The 22,256-nt window shown below is 40.1% G+C and overlaps 1 protein-coding gene across 1 annotated transcript in view; it reads right to left on the bottom strand.

The window, feature by feature from the left end:
- mark2b (MAP/microtubule affinity-regulating kinase 2b) overlaps positions 1-22,256 on the bottom strand; it is a 51,786-nt gene that overhangs the window by 22,896 nt on the left and 6,634 nt on the right. Inside the window, exons 2-7 of the mRNA XM_085349672.1 lie at positions 5,200-5,370; positions 3,571-3,624; positions 1,515-1,563; positions 1,210-1,275; positions 751-821; positions 428-484 (exon numbers count right to left, since the gene is read on the bottom strand). Coding sequence (XP_085205798.1) covers positions 428-484; positions 751-821; positions 1,210-1,275; positions 1,515-1,563; positions 3,571-3,624; positions 5,200-5,370 — 468 coding nt within the window. The remainder of the gene's footprint in view (positions 1-427; positions 485-750; positions 822-1,209; positions 1,276-1,514; positions 1,564-3,570; positions 3,625-5,199; positions 5,371-22,256) is intronic.

The raw sequence follows: 22,256 nt of genomic DNA on the forward strand, positions 1-22,256 counted from the left end.
AGAAACAACTTTGAAATAGGAGGTTTCTGTCCCACTAATCATGATAATGTGTTGACTACAGGTCTGTCTGGTGGGACAATAAGAGGATTTACAACTTTGAATAATACTATGAACCAAACTGACCCAGAGGCCTTGGATCTGTGTGTGCATAATGTGCGCTTTGGTTTTTGGGATAATCTAAGATGAGCTGGCAGAAAGGAAAAAAATAACAAAAAACAACAAAACGATGACATAGGAGGAGAAATGTATACAATACATGTTTGCGTTTAACAGACTTTGTGAATATCGTCTGGGTGACTCGTTTGCAGAGGTGGGATTTCAGCTCAAAGAGCCAATTGTATGAAGATTAAATGTGGAGGTGAGGAGAGGGGAGGAGGTTGCTTTGACACCAACTCTAATTCAATAATGCCTTCGAGTGTGTTCTCACCTTGAGGTCTCTGTGTACTATACACTTCTGATGGCAATACTGCACAGCTGACACAATCTGGAGAGTGACAAAGTGAGCGAGAGAGAGGGAACGGGGAGAAGCAGGGGAGAGGAGGGATGACAGGATGGAGAGGTTCAAACAGTGAGCTCTTCATTAGGAGTTCATCCAAAAAGCAATTTCGGGATAGAGCTAGTGATGCAAGACTTAGTACAAACTGTACACTCTTAATATCAGTCCAAACTGGCTTGAAACATACGACGCTTACAAAGTTGGACTAGTTTCTGTGAAAGGAGGGGGAAAAAGCCGTTTTCAACCCAACACACCTGTCTGAATTTGGCACGGGCTTCCTTCTCCTTCATCCTGCCATGAGCCACCAAGTAATCAAAGACCTCTCCTGGGAGACGACAGAAAGAGGAGGAGAGCAGATTTAGTGCTGGAACTGGATACCTGCCTCCAGAATAAAGGGTCAGGAGTACTGAACTGAACGTTGTCGTTTAGGAGTTTATTACTGATACTCTGTTTTATTACAGACTTGACTTATAATGATACAACAGCAGTACCAAAATAAATAAATAAAAATCTGGTCATCACATTGACTCAATAACATAAATAGATTATTATAACAACATTTACAGTGGCATTCTTTTTCAGCAAATTTATCAATAATAAAGCTCTTTGCAAATGATCCTGCTTATAAAGGTCTTTATTTTTTTCCTTTACTTATGGTCTATCACAGAATGACAACTTTTAGGGGGAATCATTTCACAGTGACACGCACTTACCTCCACTAGCGTACTCCATTACCAGGTACAAAGTCTTCTCTGTTTCTATCACCTCAAAGAGCTTGACTGCAGGTGGAAAGAGAAAGGCAAAGCAAGAGGAATGGAGGAGGAGGGAGTGATGGGGCAAGGGAATAAGAAGAGAACAAAGGGAGAAGCAGAGAAAAGAGCAAGAATGAAAGCAAAAAGGGATAAAAAAAAACCAAAAACAAATAGCAGGATTAATATTATCTGGCTACATGGCCTTAAAAACACTGGCTCCCAGCAAGTGACGACACACTTGAACCTCATGTTTCAGGGTGACTCACCTATGTTGGGATGATTCAACATCTTCATGATCCTCACCTCCCGGAAGAGCTGTGAGAAACGAGACAGACCGTCAAACACGCCATCAGACTGCAGAGGGAGTTGTTCTTGTTGTGACACTCATTTATACGGTCATTTCTCCAGTGTAAATGTCTATCACTTGATTATGTGCATTTGCTCCAAATGACAGGGAGCGAAAACAAACGCCAGTATTGTAATTTCTGTGTGATTACAAAGACTCCAGAGTCTCTGTTTGTGGTAGGTAAATTGACACTGACACACAACCACTCACTTCCTGTTCAAGAGGAGGAAGGAAAACAAAAACAGTTAGTGATGATATACCAACAGAGATCAAAGTAACTCAGCTACCAATCTAAAGTCTGGTGCAATTTAGAATTGCATAATTGAACAGAAATGAGTTAAAGGCGACTATTTAGCGTTTTCTAGACAAGCACTTCCTGCAGGTAACATCTGAACATATCAGCTCAATAACTTTTCTGTTAAAGTCAGAACCGTAATCTTTCTAGATCAGACCCAATAACACTTCTGTCTGTTTCCGCACGGCCAAATTGACAGCTGCTGGTTCCAGATGTTTCTCAAAGTCTTTCATGCCTCCAGCATCGTGCAGCAGCAGTATCTATTCATAAGCTTCTCCAAAATGAGAGATTGTGTTCTCTACAGAGGCACAGTTTATAAGCTGTAATAACCTGCATTCCCATAAATGCATAAAGGGAGTATGGCCTTTTTAATAACCACAATAGCCAAGTATCAAAATACAGACCCCAAATTTTAAAAGGTTCTGAGTCCATGTATTAGACTGTAGTGTTAAATCGTGCATGTAGTATAAAACATTGCATATTTCATATCAGGAAAGGGCGTAAAGATGCGCTGCTCCCTGCTCATTATATTTCTTCTGAGTCAGCAGATAAGGTCAAGCGAGGCCGACTGAGCACTTTATGGGCACATTAACTATTTATCCATATAAAAACTATGCAAACCAGGAACTATTAAAGTTACCAACAGCCCTAAATGCACCACTAAAGCAGCATCTCAGTGTAAAATATTTATTGCTTTGTTACAAGTGTTACCTTCTTCAAAGACTGCTGTCCTTGAGCGTAATCTAAAAACGACATCAAAACATTAAAGCTGAGTTTATGCTTATGTTAACATGAAAGCGGCTACACTGTTGCACCTATTGTGTGCTATGCAGCTAGAAGAAAAAATACACAAAAATACAGCCTCTTAGTTTGGATTGCAATCCAAACTAACTTGTATTAACTGTTTGATAACCCAAATAAAACAGATAAATAAGCCACATTGCACTGGAGTGCAAACGTGTACTAATCCGCCACATTATATAGTCCACAGTAAACATATTTAAATCTTATTCTGAATGAAACTAAAACTGCTTGGCTTTTTTTTTTTTTTTAGATTTAGAGACTTGAGGCTTCAGACTGACGTATTCTTAGTTCGGCCTTTATATAAATCAATGTTTAAAAAAGAAAAAGAAAGAAAAAGACACTTCAAGATATGATAGCGTATTTTAACTAGCATTCCCTGCCAATTCCTGTTCTAACTTCCATGTGACCTTTTCCCTTCGTCTTTACATTTCCTTATCATCTGTGCGTCGGCGTTTATAGAAGTACATACTCTATGTTATGTTATGTTATAATATATATATATATATATGTCTGTGAAGTGGTTGGTGTGTGCATTCAGTGTGCACGTATACATGGTTAGACAGTGTGTGCGTGTAAGTGGACAGACCCCACCCTGCCACGATCAAAGGAAGTAATTGCAGCTTGTTTCCTGTAATTAAAACTCTCTCCGAAAACTAGACCACTTCAGAAAGCCAGAGAGAGCGAGGGAGAACGAGAGAAAAAGACACTTGGGGCAGGGAGAGTGGCTTAAAATGACTTCTGAGAAAAGGGATGAGAAGGACTGAGGTTTAAATTCTGTGCTGGGAGTGTGTGTGTGTGTGTGTGTGTGTGTGTGTGTGTGTGTGTGTGTGTGTGTGTGTGTGAGAGAGAGAGAGAGAAAGAAAGCAAGGTAACTCACCTTTTGCAAACTGGAGGAGTTGAGCTGTGTCTTATCTATGATCTTTACAGCCACCTAGAAGCAAGAATGTGCTCACTTGTCATTACACTTTGATTCATTTATTATGGCACATTTTGCTCACACAAACCCACAAAACCACAGCCTGCGACAGCCACGCACAAACACAAATGTCCACACACTTCTCTCTTTTTGGGACACATCTCACACACACACACACACACGATACAATTTCACAGCATTAAGTGATAAATACACAATCGCAGCAGGTGATAGTTGCATAATAGGATAGAAAATAGGAGAGAGGCACACACACTCTCAAGCTCAAGCATGCTTTTTATCCATGCCATTTTAAGGGCCTACAGCTCATAATCCAACAGCAGTCCCCAGCAAGGGAGACTGAAAAACAAAAAGCCATAAGGGCAAAGACAAATAATCAAAATAGCCGCAGAGGAAAAAAATATATATAAAGAGAGAAATGCACAGATGGGATGGATTCAAAGTGAGAGCTGTAGGAAAAAGAGGATGACGCAGAAAATGAGGAGAGAGGACATGAAGGCAGGGGGAACAAAGAATCGTGTCTTCAAAGGGACACGGGAAAGGGAGGGCTACTCCTCAGTCCAATTATTGTCTTTCCCTGTCAACTAACGTCTTTCTTTCACCGTTTCTGGTCGTGCTCGTCTATCTGACTCCTTCATGCCCTCTGACTATCCCTTGTTTTCGTTTTGTGCGAGAGTGCGTGTGCGCCAGCCAGCAGGTCACATGGCATGTTATCAGGGTGTCAGGCACAGAGTTGTCACACATTGACAGAGCACGCCCACCCCACTCTCTCTCTCTCACACACACACACACACACACACACACTCACAAACATGCACACACACACACACACACAGTTGGAGAGCCGACTTGACTGGGCAACAGACAGAACCAAGCATGGGCTCACTGCAGTCCCAGCTTTTCCCTTAAAGGGACTGATCACCGGGTTACATCACATCTGGAATTCAAAGTAAACCGGAGACATTTAGGGCGTCTCTATTCAGGCTGACAATGGTGAACTAATCTCCTGCAGCAGATGCACTGTCTCCAAAGCCATGCAAGCCTCAGACCAAACTGTGTAGCACAGCATGAACCCTCCCCTACACTCAGCAACCAGGAAGACAGATTAACACTTAGCAGCCATTTTTCCTGCTTTTTACCATCTTTGCTAACTGGAAAGAAAAGGTTGAGGCTTCTTTTCTGTCAAAGTCTAATTACCAGGTATACTTGTATTGTCAATAAGTACACTATTATTACTATTTCTGTTATTATTACTATTACTACTATTATTATTGTTATTATTATCACCACCAGCAGTAATCATCAGGTTTCATCATCACAACATGACAGCATGTCTCAGCAGTTTCCCTAGCATAGCCTGTTTGTTATTGAAACACTGACGAGCCTGTTTCTGGTTAAATAAAGAGTCAATACTAGAGCATTTCTCCTGAATGTGATCGAAGCAGCTAAAAATAAAAGCCAAGTTCACAAAGTCAGAACGACTCTGTAAGTGGAACCGCAGGATAAGATTAAAGCGTACAGTCCAATCTAGCCTGTGTGTGTGTGTGTGTGGGCGCGTGCACTCATGCCTACCTCTTTTCCGGTGAGGACGTGTCGTGCCAGTTTGACCTTGGCAAAGTTGCCTTTGCCAATGGTTTTCAGTAACCGATAGTTACCGATGTGCGGCTGCTCGTCTGATGTGGTCGTGGCCACGGAGTTTCGACCTCGCGACGTACTGGAGCGGACAGATGATAACTTGGACTCCTGTGAAAGAGGGAGTACAGTTTAACCATAAAGACAATGTAATGACTTGTAAGCAAAAGGCTAAAGAAATTTAACTAAGAAACATGACAGAGCACAAATTACAGGGCATTTAAAAGGTTTGTGATTCGCTGACTTTTTAGTGCCACTGACCAGCCCTATTTCCTTAAAACTGCAAGAACACAGAATCAGTGATTATATTAAAAAAAAAAAAAAAAAGGACACGACTTTAAAGCATTTGGGTCAGTGATTATATAACAATTACCCAAGTGAAACAAAATAAGCATCACACACAAACACACGTTTTTTTCTGTGAACTTTTGGAGGAAGACAGTAATAACGCATTTTAAACCTAGAGATGTAATAGGAAACCGTCCTCATCCGACAGCTGTCACCATTATAGAGAAAACGCCACATCTGTTGCTTCAGATGTAAGAAAATCTGTAAATAGCTGGGAAGCAAATGCTGATTAAAAATACAGCAAGAAATGGAAACTCCCCTTTTTTCTCCTATTAAAACTTGTATAGGTTACCGGTTCTGCTGGTGGACTGCTCACATTACACCCTTTCTAACATTTAAGATTCAAATTCACAGTTTTCCCTGTAGTACCTACCACATTATGACAGTGCTTATTATTTAGGCATGTGTAGACGTCAGAGAACTGCTGAACTCTAAAACTAAGCTAACAGTCTGATAAACTGGTTCTCTTATGTACTGAGGATAGGCGCTACCACTGTGGGCTTAAGCCTCAATTATCCTCTGTTGTGGTCACAGGCAGCTGGAGACGTGACGGCCGAGTAGTCATTCCTGTTGCACTTCAGAGGTTTTCTTCAAGTCTGTTGCCTGAGGTGACGTTGGTGCATTGTAAAGTCGCAAAAAATTAGCAGGTACGCGGATATCCCCATAACACAAACCTGTGCGCTCAGTCTCAAGTTTACGTCACTAGGAAAAGCAGACCCTTAGAGGTTGGTTATAATCGAGACATGCTGACCCTGTTTTTAAGCAACAAGTTTTTAGTTACTAAGTAGATTTTTTTTCCTCAAAGCCAAATATTTTTCCCCAGTCTCAACATGTTTACATATTCTCAGCTTTTAACAATTTGGGGCCTTGTGTCCAACTGGTGACAGGTCTGGACTGTAGGGCACCCAGACCATTACGCTAGCCATACATGTGGTATACATTTAGCATGCTATTAGGACCCGATGACGTATGCAAGGCCTTCCCCAAAAAACCATGAACATCAGCATGTGGCACTGAAATTTGTAAATATGGTTCAGCATAAACTGTGCCTTACAAGACGTATGAGATAGTTGTGGCTTTTGCACTTATCACACAATATCATCACAGAAAATGGCAATTCTCTGCTTTACCCCAGAGTCATTTTAATTGCATTTACTCATACAGAGTAGAAAACCAGGAAATAAATACTGATCCATTTAATAAAGATGTTCCAAGTGTTTCTGAGCCGATCCATCGAGTTCGAGTACAGAAACATCATTTTTTAGTGCAGTCCCACATGAAGATCATCTAATATTAGGTTTTCGGATTTGTCTCTTGCATACTGAGATTTCACAAGCATGTTTACATATTACTAAAAGATTTAATGTAGCTGATGGACTTTATGAAACACTGTTTTTCAGCATATTTTCAGTGATTTAGGAAAAGTTTCTGAATTGTAACATTTGATATTTTGTGTAACTACTGTTTAACTCAGCTACTGGGCTTTTTTGGAAAAAAGCTTAGACATCATTTAAGTTCTTTGCACGACTCAGTCCAAGGTCAATGTGTACGTGTTAAGTCCTTTAACATGGTCGTACTGAGCCTTCGTTCATCTCAAAGCAGACAGTAAGTTGTTCGAATCAAACACATACACCCCCCAACATTTAAAAAAAAAAGAAAAACACAACCTTGCTGTGCTGGCAAGTTTTGTATGGCTGGCAACTGCGATTGGATTTCAGCTCCAGGAAAGGGTCACAGCAATTGTGTGTCTGTGTGTGTGATCTGAGCAGACAGGTGACGGGGATCAGGGTCAGAGGAGAGAACGACTGGCTCCAGGGTGACGAGTCACACACACACACACACTAGAATACACACAAAGGTGAGGGTGTGAGTTGCACACATCTCACAGAGATTTGATACCAACAGAAGAAAGCGTCAGGTGAAATTCACACTGCTGGTAAAGAGTAAAGATGTCAGTACAAACTGACCCTTTCTTTCGTCGTCTCCCACTGACCGGTCATTTAATCACCCAATTATCTCCCCTTGGCTTGCGCGAATGAGAAGCTGCCGTTGGGTTGCAAAATACCCTCAGACCACGTTTTTATCAACACCGTCTTCACCGTTAGCAAATCTTGTGCCACGGGAAAGAAAGATAACCGTGATTACTTCACTATGGTTGCGTGTTCCTTGCTCCAGATGGTATGATCTAACGTCTGCGTCCCGACAAACCCCCGCGCACACATGCTCAAGCATCCTCATCCTGACAGTGCAGACCTGCATAACATATAATAGGCCAGATTAAGCTCCAACACAATCGGGGGAATTGAGATAAAAAAAAACAAATGACAGCTACATTAAGCCCAGAGGACAGGAGAAGGGGGCTTATGTGCACTTATGTGAGGGGCGAAGCAAATGATTTTTATTTTTGGAACATGTGGGAGAGGGAGACAGACAAAATGTCCAGTGTGGGCATTACTTGAGACAATGAGGCCCAATCTGACGGTGCAAAGCTTCTACATCAGTTGGGCTGTCCTCAGAGTTCGTAACACAACACATTATAAAAACCACAAAATTTAACAAATTAGCTCTACTATATATAAACAGCTCTAATTACAAATATCCCAGTATACGACATAAAATTGCTGTACTTCTCTTATACTGCAATAACGTTCCATGTGTACATAGGAAATCACATCATGGCTTTTTCTTCTCAGTGCACTTTCAGCTAGACAAGAAACTGTACATTTCCATGACTGAACTGTTTGCAGGAATCAGTGATGTGTGCTTTGACTTCACTGCAGCGGATATGACTGAAATGACAGTACCAGCCAGACTGACAGGTGAAGCTGTCGCTGTCAACAATGACTAAGAAAATAAATCAACCATTCTGTGTTAAATAAATAAAGACAACTGCACACAAACAGACCGCATTACAATACACGAGTGGCGATGGAGACACTGTAAATCATGGGAAGAGTCGAGTCATTTCCAGTGAACCGAAACCTACTCAGCTGTCAGCCTCAGACTCTACAGCCAGATAGAGAGAAAAACAGACATCGCGATGTTCCACGTGTCAAATATTTGAATGCTTCAGAAAAGAAACACTATGAAGCGATCTAAGATTTCAGTGTGGACGCTAATCTTAGGATCAGGACTTTATCACACGGCAACAAAGAATGACTAACCTTGTGTTGTGGATAAGGTCGTTTCAGGTGTTTTGTCTGTTTTCTGTCTACTTCCTGTCACATGATGGCATTTGCCTGCCTCTTATTAGGAACAATTTAACCCCCATCTTACATGTTCCCTAATGCGGTTATAACGGCCTAACCACAGCTCTGCAGCTACCACGAGGAAGTGCATCAGGTTATGTCAACTAACCAAACTTCAGTAATCCTCCACACATTGCATTACATTTTTATGTTTACTTGCATTAAAGTTATAGCAACGCTGCCTGTTTGAGGGCTGCTCTCTAGTCTCCAATCTGCATTTAAAAAAAAATCCCCATCAGAGATACACTTCTGAAGATGCAGCAAGAGGAGATAAAGAGGAACAGCTCTGTGAATCCAGAAGAAACTGCATCGAGAGCACAGGTGCAGCACAGCACTGCCACTGTTCAGCTGTGCACGCTTTGGGGTCAATACAGTGACGGTGTAAAGTTAAGAACAGTTTGTAATCACGATTGCTGAGCAGTAAAGGAACTGTCAATTTGTGTCTGCCAGAGCGACAGCAGCAGGAGTCATTCACGCTGTTTAATTTCTGGGTGGCAACTTTAAAAATAAAAGACAAGCGTACACTGAACTGAGACTGCAAATGCAAAAGTTTAGTCTGTGGGAGTGTGAATCCTTTAGTTTCCTGCTGAAGGAGAGGAAAATCTAGATGACTATAAGGTTAAGACTGGACAATTTGTCATTAGGATGCTTTCCCACACTTTAAGCCAATTTTTCACACGCGCGCTGAAGACCTGAACTCTTGCCCGATTGCTGGATGTTACACTTCTAGCTCCCTACCACAGTGCGATTGTCCATAAAAGCATGTTAGACTCCAGGGACAGCCCCTTTCTAAACACATAGTATTTCAGGTAACAACAAGGTTACTGAACAATATCTACATGTGAATGAGCAACTCTGCATAATCTTTGGGAGTTGTAAAGATGGTTCTATTTTTTGTATTAATTAACATTAGTTCATAAACAATGACTGAATGTAAATGTGAGAGACACTTCAAAGGGCTAATGCGTGCCTGCTGTCACAACGCAATTTGATACATTACATTAAAACAGAAACTGACACACGAAAACAGAAGCCAGAAGAACATTAAAGCATATTTAAAGTAAACGGGCTAACCGAGGCAGTGTAAAGTATGAAACTTCACTTCTGAGGGCAATACCATCTGAAATTCACACCCAGATGAAGAGAGAGAGTGCAGGGGCATTGTACCACTTCATCTAGTTCTCCCTTTTTTCGCCTGTTTACTGTATTTGTGGCCTTTTTCATGTGAAGTGCACAATTAGCTCGGCTTTTTAAACAGTATCGCATCCTCACTGACTCTGTGATAGCCGACTTTTCGCTCGGCCACTGGACTGTGGCTGCTCTAAACAGCTACAATCAGTGGAGATTCCTGCTGGGATAGCACGTCCTGCAAACTAGTTCTGAGGGCAAATACTGGTCTTTACAATTCAAGTGCGTTTCCTCCAAGTTCCTTCATGCTTCCTACACCTCTCTGCTCTTTAGTCTTCCTCCTCTCCTATCCTCTTTCATGTCTGACTATTTTTGTCGTCTGATTCTTCCTTCATTTTTGGGCAGCTGCAGACCATGCAAACCCCCTCCCCCAGTATACACACACATGCATACTCACTTCCCCCAGTTTTAATTATAGACGTGTCGGAGGACAATAAGTGACATCATTGTTTTCTACTCATATTACTCTGAAGTTGATTCTGACTCATGAATACCAACGTGGAACTGGTAATATACACAGTTTAGACAAGAGTTTAACCACACAAAGACTCAGCGTAATATACATTTTCATGTCCGTCAAGACCATCAGAGGTCATTGGAGAGTTGATCCTATTCTCAGTGGAAAAAGCTTAGGTAGTAAATTGGAGACAAAAATCCCAACAGATCTACGTAGCAACGCTAAAATAAGGACAGAAATTAAAGGCACAATTCTAAACCTTAGTTAATACCAGCACATTAATGAGGGACATTAAGGATGAAATTGAAAAAAAAAAAAACCTTTCCAGTGAAACCAGCTGCATGCTTTTAAGTCTTAATTTTCAAACTGAAATATTCAATTATGCTATCTCAGAGGTCTGAGAGTTAATTTAGTCCAGATTTTACAGACAACTTCAAGTCAACTCATTCTCGTGTCATCTCATGAAATAGTCACAACCTACAAAACTAATGATTAGAATTTTTGGACTTTAAACATCCCCCCCCATGCTCCTCAAGAAAGATTTACCACCATTTACTTTCGATGCCTGCACATGACTTCTCTTACATATACATGAACAACTGACGTTTTTCCACTTTCAAATAAAAAATTCTAACTACTACAAACTGAAAACCACACAAACCATCCATCAACCAGCCATCAGTGTGAACATTTGCACAATTTGGAGGTTCTGGTGGCAGAGATGGCTGTCTTACCAGAGACCAAAATTCAGGTCATTAATATCTCAGATTTTTATCATTTTTAAATACGCTAATAATTAAAATGCTGTTGCCTAATTAAGTTCTTGCATTATCCTAAAACAAATTAGTCATGTGTATGGAGTACAGAGGGCGTGTTTAGGTTTGAATGTGAAAAACAAGTTGGTTATGTTTAGGCATCAAAAGCTGCTGGGTCAGGTTTACCAAACCACAAGCTTGGGTTAAAACTTACAACAGCTGCCACTTCTTTAAAAACTTCACTTTCTTGGTTGCCATGGTGACTCCTAACTTTCTCTGGACCAACTATGTGCTTCTGTTCCAAGACAGTACTTGGAGATTCATGTTGCTGACATGAAAAACAAAAAACGAGTCCAAATATGGACTGTAAAACTTTTATTTTTATTATCTCTTAGTTAAACACTCCTGTGGCGATTGCATTGCAGCATCTATAGAATGCTTAGAACCAAAACGTGCACATTGTGCACATGTCTTGACAGCTTTGTAAGCCACTTCCTTATAGTAAACACACAAACATTAACATGTTTACACAAGTTTCTGGTTTGTATAAAGTAATGAATTTTAAAGCAATACATGATACCATGGGGTTATTTTAATTATCTTCATACACTTTGCAACTTAAGACTGTGGGGACACTGTTAAGGCATACTAAAAGAAACTGTGTGCCTGTGCAGTAAGGGTGACACAGGACACTACTCAGATGTACCCTTTCCCCACTATAAATAAATGCCCATATTCAAAGTTATATTTAAATTTTAGTGAATTTACAGTTTAGTTCATTTGTAATTTGGCCGTTTCATATTGTTGTTACTTAATACAAGGTTGGCTGTGAAAGTTCACAAGGTTTACCAACCTGTTACACATCTGCAGTACAATGAAATAAAGGAAGATAAGCCACCCGCAAAACTCAGAGCCACACTTTTTTGGCTACCGCGTCTCAACTAATCTGCAGTGAGGACAGCCCTGTTCTAAAACAAATATAATGGCAGTATAGTGTTCAGACCCAGTCCAACTAAAACACACCTCCCAGCACACACTCAAGATGGAAAGTCACTGACAAGATGTTTGCAGCTTAAATCCACTCTCTGTTACACTGTAAGCACAAGCATTTGCAATTGACCACAACACAGACAAAGCAGTCGAGCTAATCTAAGGTACTGCCTGTGTTTTGACTTCCAATCACTGACCTTTACTAGTCTGAGTTCTGGGAGAAAGGCAATCAGATTCAGCCTTTTTTCTTTTAAATACAACAGTGCAGTTACGAAAGTAAGGGAGGGCTGCACAAGAAGTACGCGTTATGCACTAATAGTAGGACAGCCGAAACCAAATGTGAGATTGGCCTGTGTCAACTGACCTCAACAACAGAGGGCTAACCTAAGGTTTAAAAAACAGGGAACAGGTGAACTTTAAACACACCAAGAAAAATGATCATTACAAACTGAGCTAGGGTAAGAAATTAAAATTACCCAACTTGCAGCACATTAAGAGAAACAGACACTGTTCATTCTTTCCAGTTTACCACTACCAGATGCCAGTTAATTATCAACTATTAAACTGATTAAGTGTTAAGTGTACATTCAATTGTAATCACAACTGAAAGTTTTAGTTTTTATAAGAGAAACGGCCTGAAATTAGTATCCGGTTGTTCAGTCTGACGTCACTAGCCGTGTCTGGGTCTAAACTCCGCTGCAGGTCCATATATCAAACGATCACTATGGCATTACTGAGAGTTGAAAAACTGTCTAAAGTCTTTCATCTTTAATAAAATGATCAGCGTTCTGCTCTACCAGGTGTAAGAATTGAGTTTAACATCCAGGCATCCATGAAAACGGAATTTATGACATTTAACGGAGTTAGAAGTTAGCAGGGAGTTAGCTCGCTAGCTTCTATCTAAATACAATATAGCATGTCCTGACTGCGGGGTTTTGGAAACAAATTAAAACGTACAGCTCTGCTATCACTTCCAGCATAAATGAAGACAGAAAACTAAACAGCAGTGACGTTTGTAGGGTTACTGAAGTTGGGCTAGCTGGTATATAATGATGTGCTAGGTGACCGCTAGCGACACAGCTATGTTAGCATAATATAAACAAGCTAACTTTTTTTCCACTCGATAAAAGTTACCGTGAGTGTTCTCGGTGGTCAGGAACAAATGTAATCGCATGGCAGGATGCTGTAAAAGGACCAAACTTCAGCCAGGAGAACAACTGAGATAATCCATCCACAATACAAGGTTAGTCATTCATATACTGCTGCATAGGCTGGGCTGTAGTTACATCCTAAGGTTTTAAAGACTGAGCTTAAATAAATGATTAGTGGTAATAAAAGCCGAGGGAGGTCAACAGTGATCACTGACTGTTTTAGGAGCTTTTTGAGATCAAATAGAAGAAAATACATAACATTAAACATGTTAACAACACAAAAGCCATATTAAACGCAGACTACTTTAGACCCGGAAGTAGGATTCGTCGCGTCATCACTGAACAACCGGATAGAAGGATTATTTTTGTTACATCTCTGTAGAGTGTAACAAACTGTGCGAGTTTAATTCTAAAAAAGCGGCATTATGACAAAGACATGTCAACTAATGCAATTACACACAATTAAAACCTTGCAACTTTGTTGCCAATGTTGGCAACAACTAACATGGTACACTGGCAGCTACTATTAGATGCTGTTTTTCTTTCCAAATTACATTTTTAAATTGCACATCCCAAACTGCTGTTAACAATTAAACATTCTCGCAATGTTCCCCCTCATTTGAAATGATTAACTAAAAATTTGTGACTCGTTTCATTCTTGTCTAAAGACAACTTCAGTTTGTTGTTGAAGGCTCAGAGAAAGCTTGAAACAACACACTGCACTGTAGTATTTCAGACTGAAAAGTAACTGATAAACAATTTTTTCATTTTTTTTTTTTTTTTTAAATGCATGAGTAATGAGCTGAGTTTCCTATTTGACAACACATCAATATCTGTAGTTTTACCCTAAAGCAAAAACCTACAAATCAGCTGATAATAAGCAGGGAGACAATCAGCTGTCTACACAACGAGCCATGTCCTCAGTGTTAACAAAAGTAGAAAACTAGTGCTACTTCATCGCTAGTTTTAATTGCTTATTTCTGTTCATTATATGTAGAATGCACTTTTATTTGCTTTGCAGTGAAGAGTAAAGAGCTGAGTATTTTCTTATTGACAGTATGGAGCATTTAAGTGATTTAGCCAAGAAATGTACCAAACCATGGCAGGTTTATACTGAACCGTGCTTTCTAGGTATCATTACTCCTTCATAAATTTGTAATGAATATAACCTTACAAATGAAGAAAACAACAGCTGATAATTAATCAAAAAATAAAGCTTATAACTTATAAAGAGAGCATGGAGCTGGACAATTTCCAATTAAATCCAGAGTTAAAACTCAGAATTTTCGCTTTTCTTCAATTTTAAAGACAGTTTACAACAATACTCAGCTGTAATTGAAAGCCTGTACATCCAAACAAGAAAAATGGAAAATTTTCAAGCCCAGCCAGATTCTCTGACTTCATTAAAAGAGCTGCTGCGATGTCAGTTACATGTGATCTTACTAACAGGCTTGTACGCTGCCTTCAAATAGCCAATTTACCATGTGAGGAAATCTGAGGTGGTCTGTAACGAGCCTCTTGCTGTAATTTGGCGGCAAGATGTGTAGTTGATGAGAGCAGTCCTCCTTAAATACACTTGTCCAAACTTAATCTTATTTAATAAAAATTAAATTGGGCTTAATCAAGTGCAGCCACGCTGCTATAAAAAGAAACAAAGTTATTAAGCTATAGTTTATTGCCCCCAATTGCTCACTACCAATGTCCTTGAATGCTGTGCAGTAAGCTAATGTCCTATCGGTAGGGCTGCAACGATTTGTCGTTGTAATCGATGATGTCGACGCTGAGTTATATCCTTAAGTCACATAAATGCGTTTTTGTAACCGCAATACACTACAGGAAGCTATGGGGTCAGTAACGCCTGTATCGTCTGTCAAGACCGCACGCAATACCAATGAAGAAGAACAAAGGACGGAAGAAAATGGAAACAAGATATATATATTTTTTTCTTTTTAAAAATGTGAAAGCATTTGACAGAAAACTAATTTAAAGCAGACTGTGCAACGTGGACATTTCCTTCCACGACAGCAGTGCTGCAGCACACGAGCATTTAAAACGTCATCACCCTGGAGCTGTGACGTTTCAGAATGAATAGTTAAATTAGTTTATGTTAATGTTTGTACAGTAGTGTTTATGTTAGCTTACCTGTCAGAAACTTGTCCGAATGATGTTTGCTAAGCGAACACCATTTCAATTTTGTTAGCTAGTAGTAAGCCATTAAACAGGAGTGGCTACAAATGGCTGAAGTCATGAGAGAGAGCATCGTTAGCATGTCCACTGTAATTGTAAACTCATGAACTTTCAAAGCTTTTTTTAGTTTCCCCATTTGTACATTAGCTTTTGCTTAAACATTACTAGCACTTTCATTTTTGCTATTTTTATTTAATTTTTATTCTGACGGTCCTATTAAGTGATGTTAAAATACTTTTGACTATTTTCAAATTCACGTGTTTCCTGGGTCATTAATTTTATTGCCTGTGGGACCAGACAACAGGGTGATATTCACAGTTGGGCAGACTTGAGCAGGTGAGGTACTGGAACCTGGAACAGGAGGTTTGCCCACAGAAAGTGGTGATAACAGTTACTGAAATAATCATTGACTAATCAAAGAAAAATTTGGCAGATTAGTTGACTATCCAAAATAATCTTTTCTTGCAGCTCTCGCTACAGGTGATACTTAAAGCACAGTTTGTTTTTCATGGCATCAACACAGGCGCCCTGTGAAAAAGCAGCTGAAAGCAGCTGCTGGTCCCCATTCGTGTGCGATTTGAAAACGTTGATCATATTCCTATAAGCACTTTTTGGCATGCATATGCCACGTCAGTTTGCCAAGGGTTGGTCTAAATGCTAGCACCAGCAGCGTTCTTCATGAATAGAATTATGCGATGCTTCTACCAAGCGGTTATGTCAGCTTACTATGACACAGGCTACATACCACCTTTGGTTTTCTAGATCAAAACAGTGCAGAAATGTGCTGCTTTTCACAGCTGTAATCCATCACAACTTTCCACCTAGCAGAAATGCAGCTCCAATAGGAGGCTGCTGCAGAGCATCTTAAAGCCAGCAAATGATGCAACAAAAATAATCCTTCTATTCCAAAAAAGAATATTTAGTTTAACGAGCATTTCTGGTTCTGACTAGCAAAGGCAGCAATGTTTACATGTCTAGCTGACTAGTGCACATTTCTAATATGAAATTAGGTAATATGGGGACAACAGTTATAACTCAAGTCTTAAAGTCATAAAAACTTTGCTATTGCATCAAGGATTCAATCCCCCAACAACATTTGGACTCAATGTGCAAACTTACTTTACTACACACAGAACAACTACAGACAGAAGCTGCATTACTTCTACTTTCTGAGTGAGAGGGAACACGCACGCACGCACACACACACCAAGCTGAAGTCATGATGGCTGTGTTGTCATGGAGATTTGTCACTTCCTAAATCCTGCCATCTATCTTAATGCTGGTTTCTTCTTCATACTTCTTTTCTTTTATTACCCGTTGTGCTCTCTTCCTTCCCGTAATTCTTTTCTTCAACCCAAGATCAAAGCACATAAAAAGTGTACGTGACAAAGAGAGTTAATTGTCCTTAGATGGCAATATTTTGTGTATCATAACTGTCAGAAGTGTCAGAAAAAATCCATCTGAACAGAGCACACTGTTATTATCTAATCACCATAGTCAGGGTTTTCCTGGCTCAGAATGGGGCTTTGGTACTAAAGGCAACCAGCCTCCAATCAATCCTGGTTGTGTTATTTGACAGAAATCTATGCATTTCCTTGTTATTTGTGAATACTACAAAATAGATTAAACAAATTCTACATGATAAAACGCAAGGAGCTGTGGGCCATCTTAGACAAGGATTAATAAGGCTTCGTTATCAGCATTATGCATGACTTACAGGGCAAAAATAAACTGCTGTACAAGTGTAAGAGTTACATTTTACACTCATCCTCGTCAACCAAGCCTTCTGAACATCTGGCATTCGGTGAACTGGACCTTTATACACTTGGACTCATGTGAACAGGAATTTTATCAGACAGCTTCTTTGTTGCAAAATCAGGGCTTTAGCGGTGAAGTGGGTTAGAATAATAGCCTAGAAATTAGTCTTAGTGGGCGGCATGAAAAGAAAAGGAATATACAAAAGAACGGCTTTTGTTAAATGTTGCAAAAACAGTTCAGAAAGTTGGAGATCGGTAAATAGATTTAACGTTAGCTGCAGACAATTCTCATTCTAAACAGACTAGAGATGGACCGATCCGATATTACGTATCGGTCCGATACTGACCTAAATTACTGGATCGGATATCGGAGAAAAATAAAAAATGTAATCCGATCCATTAAATATCACGAAAGCACCTCACAAAACTTGCAACACGCCGTAACTCACCTCAGAAGTTAGCACGTCGGAGCAGTATGCATCACGTGATAGAGCGGCTGTGGCATGCGGGACCTGTAGGTGGTCTGGATAGCATTTGGAGCTTCGCTAGCAACCCGGCATTTCATCTCCGACAAAGTTATCCCCGAGAGAAGTAAAGCAAGTGTGTAAGTCCATCTCTGAATGTTTGTAAAGCATTCCTGCATTAAGCTTAACAAGCGACTGCCTCTCCTGCTGCTACTTCAATCATGAAACTGCTTAAATGATCAGCTGATCGGCTTTTCTGTCGCGAGTCCGTGTCTCTAGTTTGCTTTTGGCCCACTTTGCACCAGAAAGAGGAAACCAGTGGCTGAACAACAGCAGCACGTTTAAGCTTGATCAGCTGTTGTTAGAATGTATTTAATATTACTTTCTACTCGAGGATCTTTTTCTACGTAGCTGACGCTGGTAACTGTGCAGGGGCGGATCTAGCAAAGTTTAGCCAGGGGGGCCGATAGGGCATTAACAGGGAAAAGGGGGCACAAAGACATACTTTTCTTTCTTATTCTCATTTAAAATGTCTAGCTTTTAATAAATAATTATCTGACACCCAAAGTTTTAATTTGATGTAAAATGAATAGAAGTCCATTACTGTATATAGTCACTATTAAGTCTAATATATATACCCTAGTAAGCTATGGTACCTTCCCAAAGGAAAAAGTACTATCTGTGCAGTCTGCAATTTTGTTGAAGAAAGATGTTGAATCTATTTAATATTTCTTGAAAAATAATTGATTTCTGTGCATTTTTTTTCACACTGCATCAAATTAAGGTTGATTACGTCGATTAAGCATCATGAGGTGGAGCGTGAGGGGTGGTTCCCTATTTTTTATTTATTTATTTTTGTTGTTGCTGGGAGTTGGAACCCTATTAGTTAGGTTGCTTAATATTTATGCTAAGTACTCTTTAAAATACCAGAATAGGGAGGATGGTGCAGGTTTAAGTTTATTAGATTGATCAGTATTGCTGAACTATGAAATTTTTTTTTTTTTGCATACAGGTATAACAGAATAGCTTTAGTGTAGTTGTTGTTTTAAACTTGAGTATGAACTTATACAAAATGCAGCAAGATATTTAAAAAACAGTTTTGTTGATTAAAAAACATTATATCAGATTCATATCGGTATCGGCAGATATCCAAATTTATGATATCGGTATCGGTATCGGACATAAAAAAGTGGTATCGTGCCATCTCTAAAACAGACTGACTTCCCTGCTGCTGTGGGGACATCGCTAATGGAAATAAAAGTTAATTCAAGTGGTCAATCGCTCAGATACTGGAGGGCATGATCTGGTGCTGAAATGTGGCACTTGACAACGCAAAGGCGTGCGTTTGTCTCTTACACACTCACACACACAAGGGTTGGCTACTCTGTAATAAACTACTGCTAAAGCCCCTGGGAGAGTCTGGGATTTAACAGAGTGCTTTCTGCTCAGCTTTCAGACCATGGACAGTATAAACATTTCATTTCTTAATATTAGTCTGAGAGAATCCGTATGCTTTATGCCTGAATGAGCAGCCTGGCCGTGTTTTTGTAACAGTCAATGACTGGAACGTTTACGTAAAACTTTCAAAGCAGCAGTATTACCTCATGCACACACAATACCCCGACAGCATGCATCTCTGGTGTCCACTTCTAATTTACAGTAAGATTGAAATATTAATCTACAATGAATTTTTGCTGTTCAAACTCCAGAAGAGGGATCTGTATCTCTGAGCCCATCAGCCAGCACCGAGCTCACACAGACTCACAAATCACTGATATGATATGTCTCAATGAAGTCACGAGGAAAAGAAGCAGGCCATGTCTGAATGGGAGACTTTTGCAGAATGTTGATGTTACATATCGAGTGTCTGAAAAATGCCTCACTTAAGAGCAGATATGAAAATGCACCGTTCATTTGATTAAAATAAATAAATAATGGACAGTTTTTAAAATACAGTTAGACGCCAACACAAAGGAGAAATAATTTTGATAGCAAGTGCCAAGAAATGTGCCAATGCATATCAGCTTGCACCTTCCTTCGGGTGTAGGGAACAATGACGTGATTAAGCAACATTTCAGCTGAAGCAGTAATTCATAAATCCAGGTGTAGCTCCATCTCAATTTGAATTCAGGACAAAAAGCAATTGTAATATTAGTACACTGGTTAATGTTGCTTCTTTGTCATGCCTTCTAAAATCCTGCAGGCTAACATGTTATGTACAGTACAGCTACTATATAGCCATACTAGCCAAACAAACTTGACACCCAGCATGAGGCCAAGTAAATCTTTGAGAGGCCTTAACTTTAACAAGGTGGTGTCACGCTCGATCTCAGTTTGCTGTCAATGTAGTGTTGTGTGTGTTCTCTTACACTGAAACTCCCTAGATAAGTGAATGTGTGTGTACATGTCAAATCAGTTCAGAGTTTGTGTTTGCACTACTGCTGTCACAGTTGGGACACACTGCATAACACTTCCTTGTGTGCCCTCCTCCTGCTGCTATGTAACACTGGGTGTGAGCAGTGTGTGCGAGCCACCAGAGTAAACAGGTCTGTGTAGCTCTCACAGGGTGGAAAAGCTGAAGGTTACATGCGTGTTACATGCAGATGAAGCACCACGACCGGCCACCTCGCTTTGAACAAAGATGCTCTCTGACAACCCTGTAACACATTTACTTGCCCATTCTCAAAGCTCCACTGCAATACTTAGGTCACACAAATAAGTAACAACTGATACAAATGCACAATGTGGCAAAAGTCGACGAAATTTGTCGTGTGGGAATTTATTTTTCAAACAATCAGTCTCACAAACAGTCATTTGAACTTGCGGATCCAAACTAACAAATTAAACCAAAAACATAACCAATGCAGGCTGTAGACAGAGCAGCAAACTCACTCATCATGCAAAGTAAAATTACTGTCGATTGAGTTTGCTTTGATGATGGTGCATAACGGGTTTTTGATTGAAAGTAAAGGCCTAAAAATGTTCTTAATATAGCATACACTTAGAGAGATTGATTTTTTTTGTAGGTTACTAAAATCCATTTGTAGATCGCCTGGCTTCTGTGCTGGTCAGTACTCCATGATGCGGAGCGTACTGATTTCCATCTGTTTTTGGAAACACTGGATCAGAACCTCATACATGCCAACTCCAAAAACTTTGAACTATCCCCAACTGAGGGAGCCCAGTGACAGTTAAAGTTATTTACATTTTTATAGATCTCCAGGTTTTCTGAAAGACTTTCAAAGTTTTTCTTTGGATACTGGCTGCTGTTTAACTCACTTTCAGTCCTGTCCTTGTACTTGAATGATTTCTGGCCGCAGCACCCAGCCCTAAGCAGAGATGACGTCTCTCTAAGCCTATAACATAGCCTGAGCAGGTGCCTGACGCCGTTCCCAGCATTTAAACCTGTGCGGGCTGCAACAACACAGTCAAAATTCTAGGGAAGTGTCCATCAGGTTATGACACAGGTTACACTGTAAGGTTTTGGATGGGTTTGTGGTAACAATGTACCTGTAGTGTTTAATCCACACAAATGTTATAGTGATGAGTGCAGTATGAAGTTAAATATTAAGCTGGGCAACTAAAACCACTTTCAAAGACAGTTAAGTAGGCAAATCAAGTTCTGGCACAGCCCGTCTCAGCCTTGGGAAATATGTTTTGGATACTGAGCTGCACCACAACAGCATGAATGTAGTCAAGAGAGCAAAAACAATAGCACTTCGGATGCATGTTTGAAAGCCCTCGTTTTAAACTGAAACTAAGATGTTTGTTTTTTAAAGGTCAAACTACATAAATAGCTTTACTTCAGGAAACAATTATGAAGAAGTTAATACTCAAAAATGTGACAATTTAATGATGTTCTCAAGTTTTTAACTTTTCCTTGACACAAAAACCAGGCACACTGGATTACAGGAAGAAATCCAAGTATTCACAGCAAACTGATATCAAGCGACTGAATTACATTGAAGTGGTGAAAGAAACCCACACCTTCACCTAAATGACGTCAGGCTCTTCAAATCGCACATCTACAGTTGGCCGCCACACCTACCACTCTGCTCAACTGGTAGGGCCTGTTTTACCCTGTTCCCTCAAGACACAAAACACACACACACACACACAGACTGAGCACTGAATTTCAGTGCATGTCGGTCAGATCCCTCGGTAGCACCTGCACCCGGACCTTCAGGTATAAATGCACTTGCAGTTGACTAACTGAACGTACCCAGTTGTAAGGGGAAAATGAGAGACTGCTTCTGCTTGTGCTTGTGTGTGTGTGTGTGTGTGTGTATAGGCAGGAGCAAATCCGAGTGTGAGGAAGTAAACGCTTGTGTGTGTAAGGCAGGTTCTCTGTTGCTAAGGCCCTGGCCAGCTTTGTCTCTCTGTTCATCTGCCTAGTGATGGCTCTAATAAGGAGCGGGAGAGACATGGTTTATGGTTTCCTGGGCATTACAG

This window comes from Diplotaxodon limnothrissa, linkage group LG3 (genome assembly GCF_057381915.1).
Source record: "Diplotaxodon limnothrissa isolate DT_005_m linkage group LG3, D_limnothrissa_male_GT1.1, whole genome shotgun sequence".
Taxonomy (NCBI): Eukaryota; Metazoa; Chordata; class Actinopteri; order Cichliformes; family Cichlidae; genus Diplotaxodon; species Diplotaxodon limnothrissa.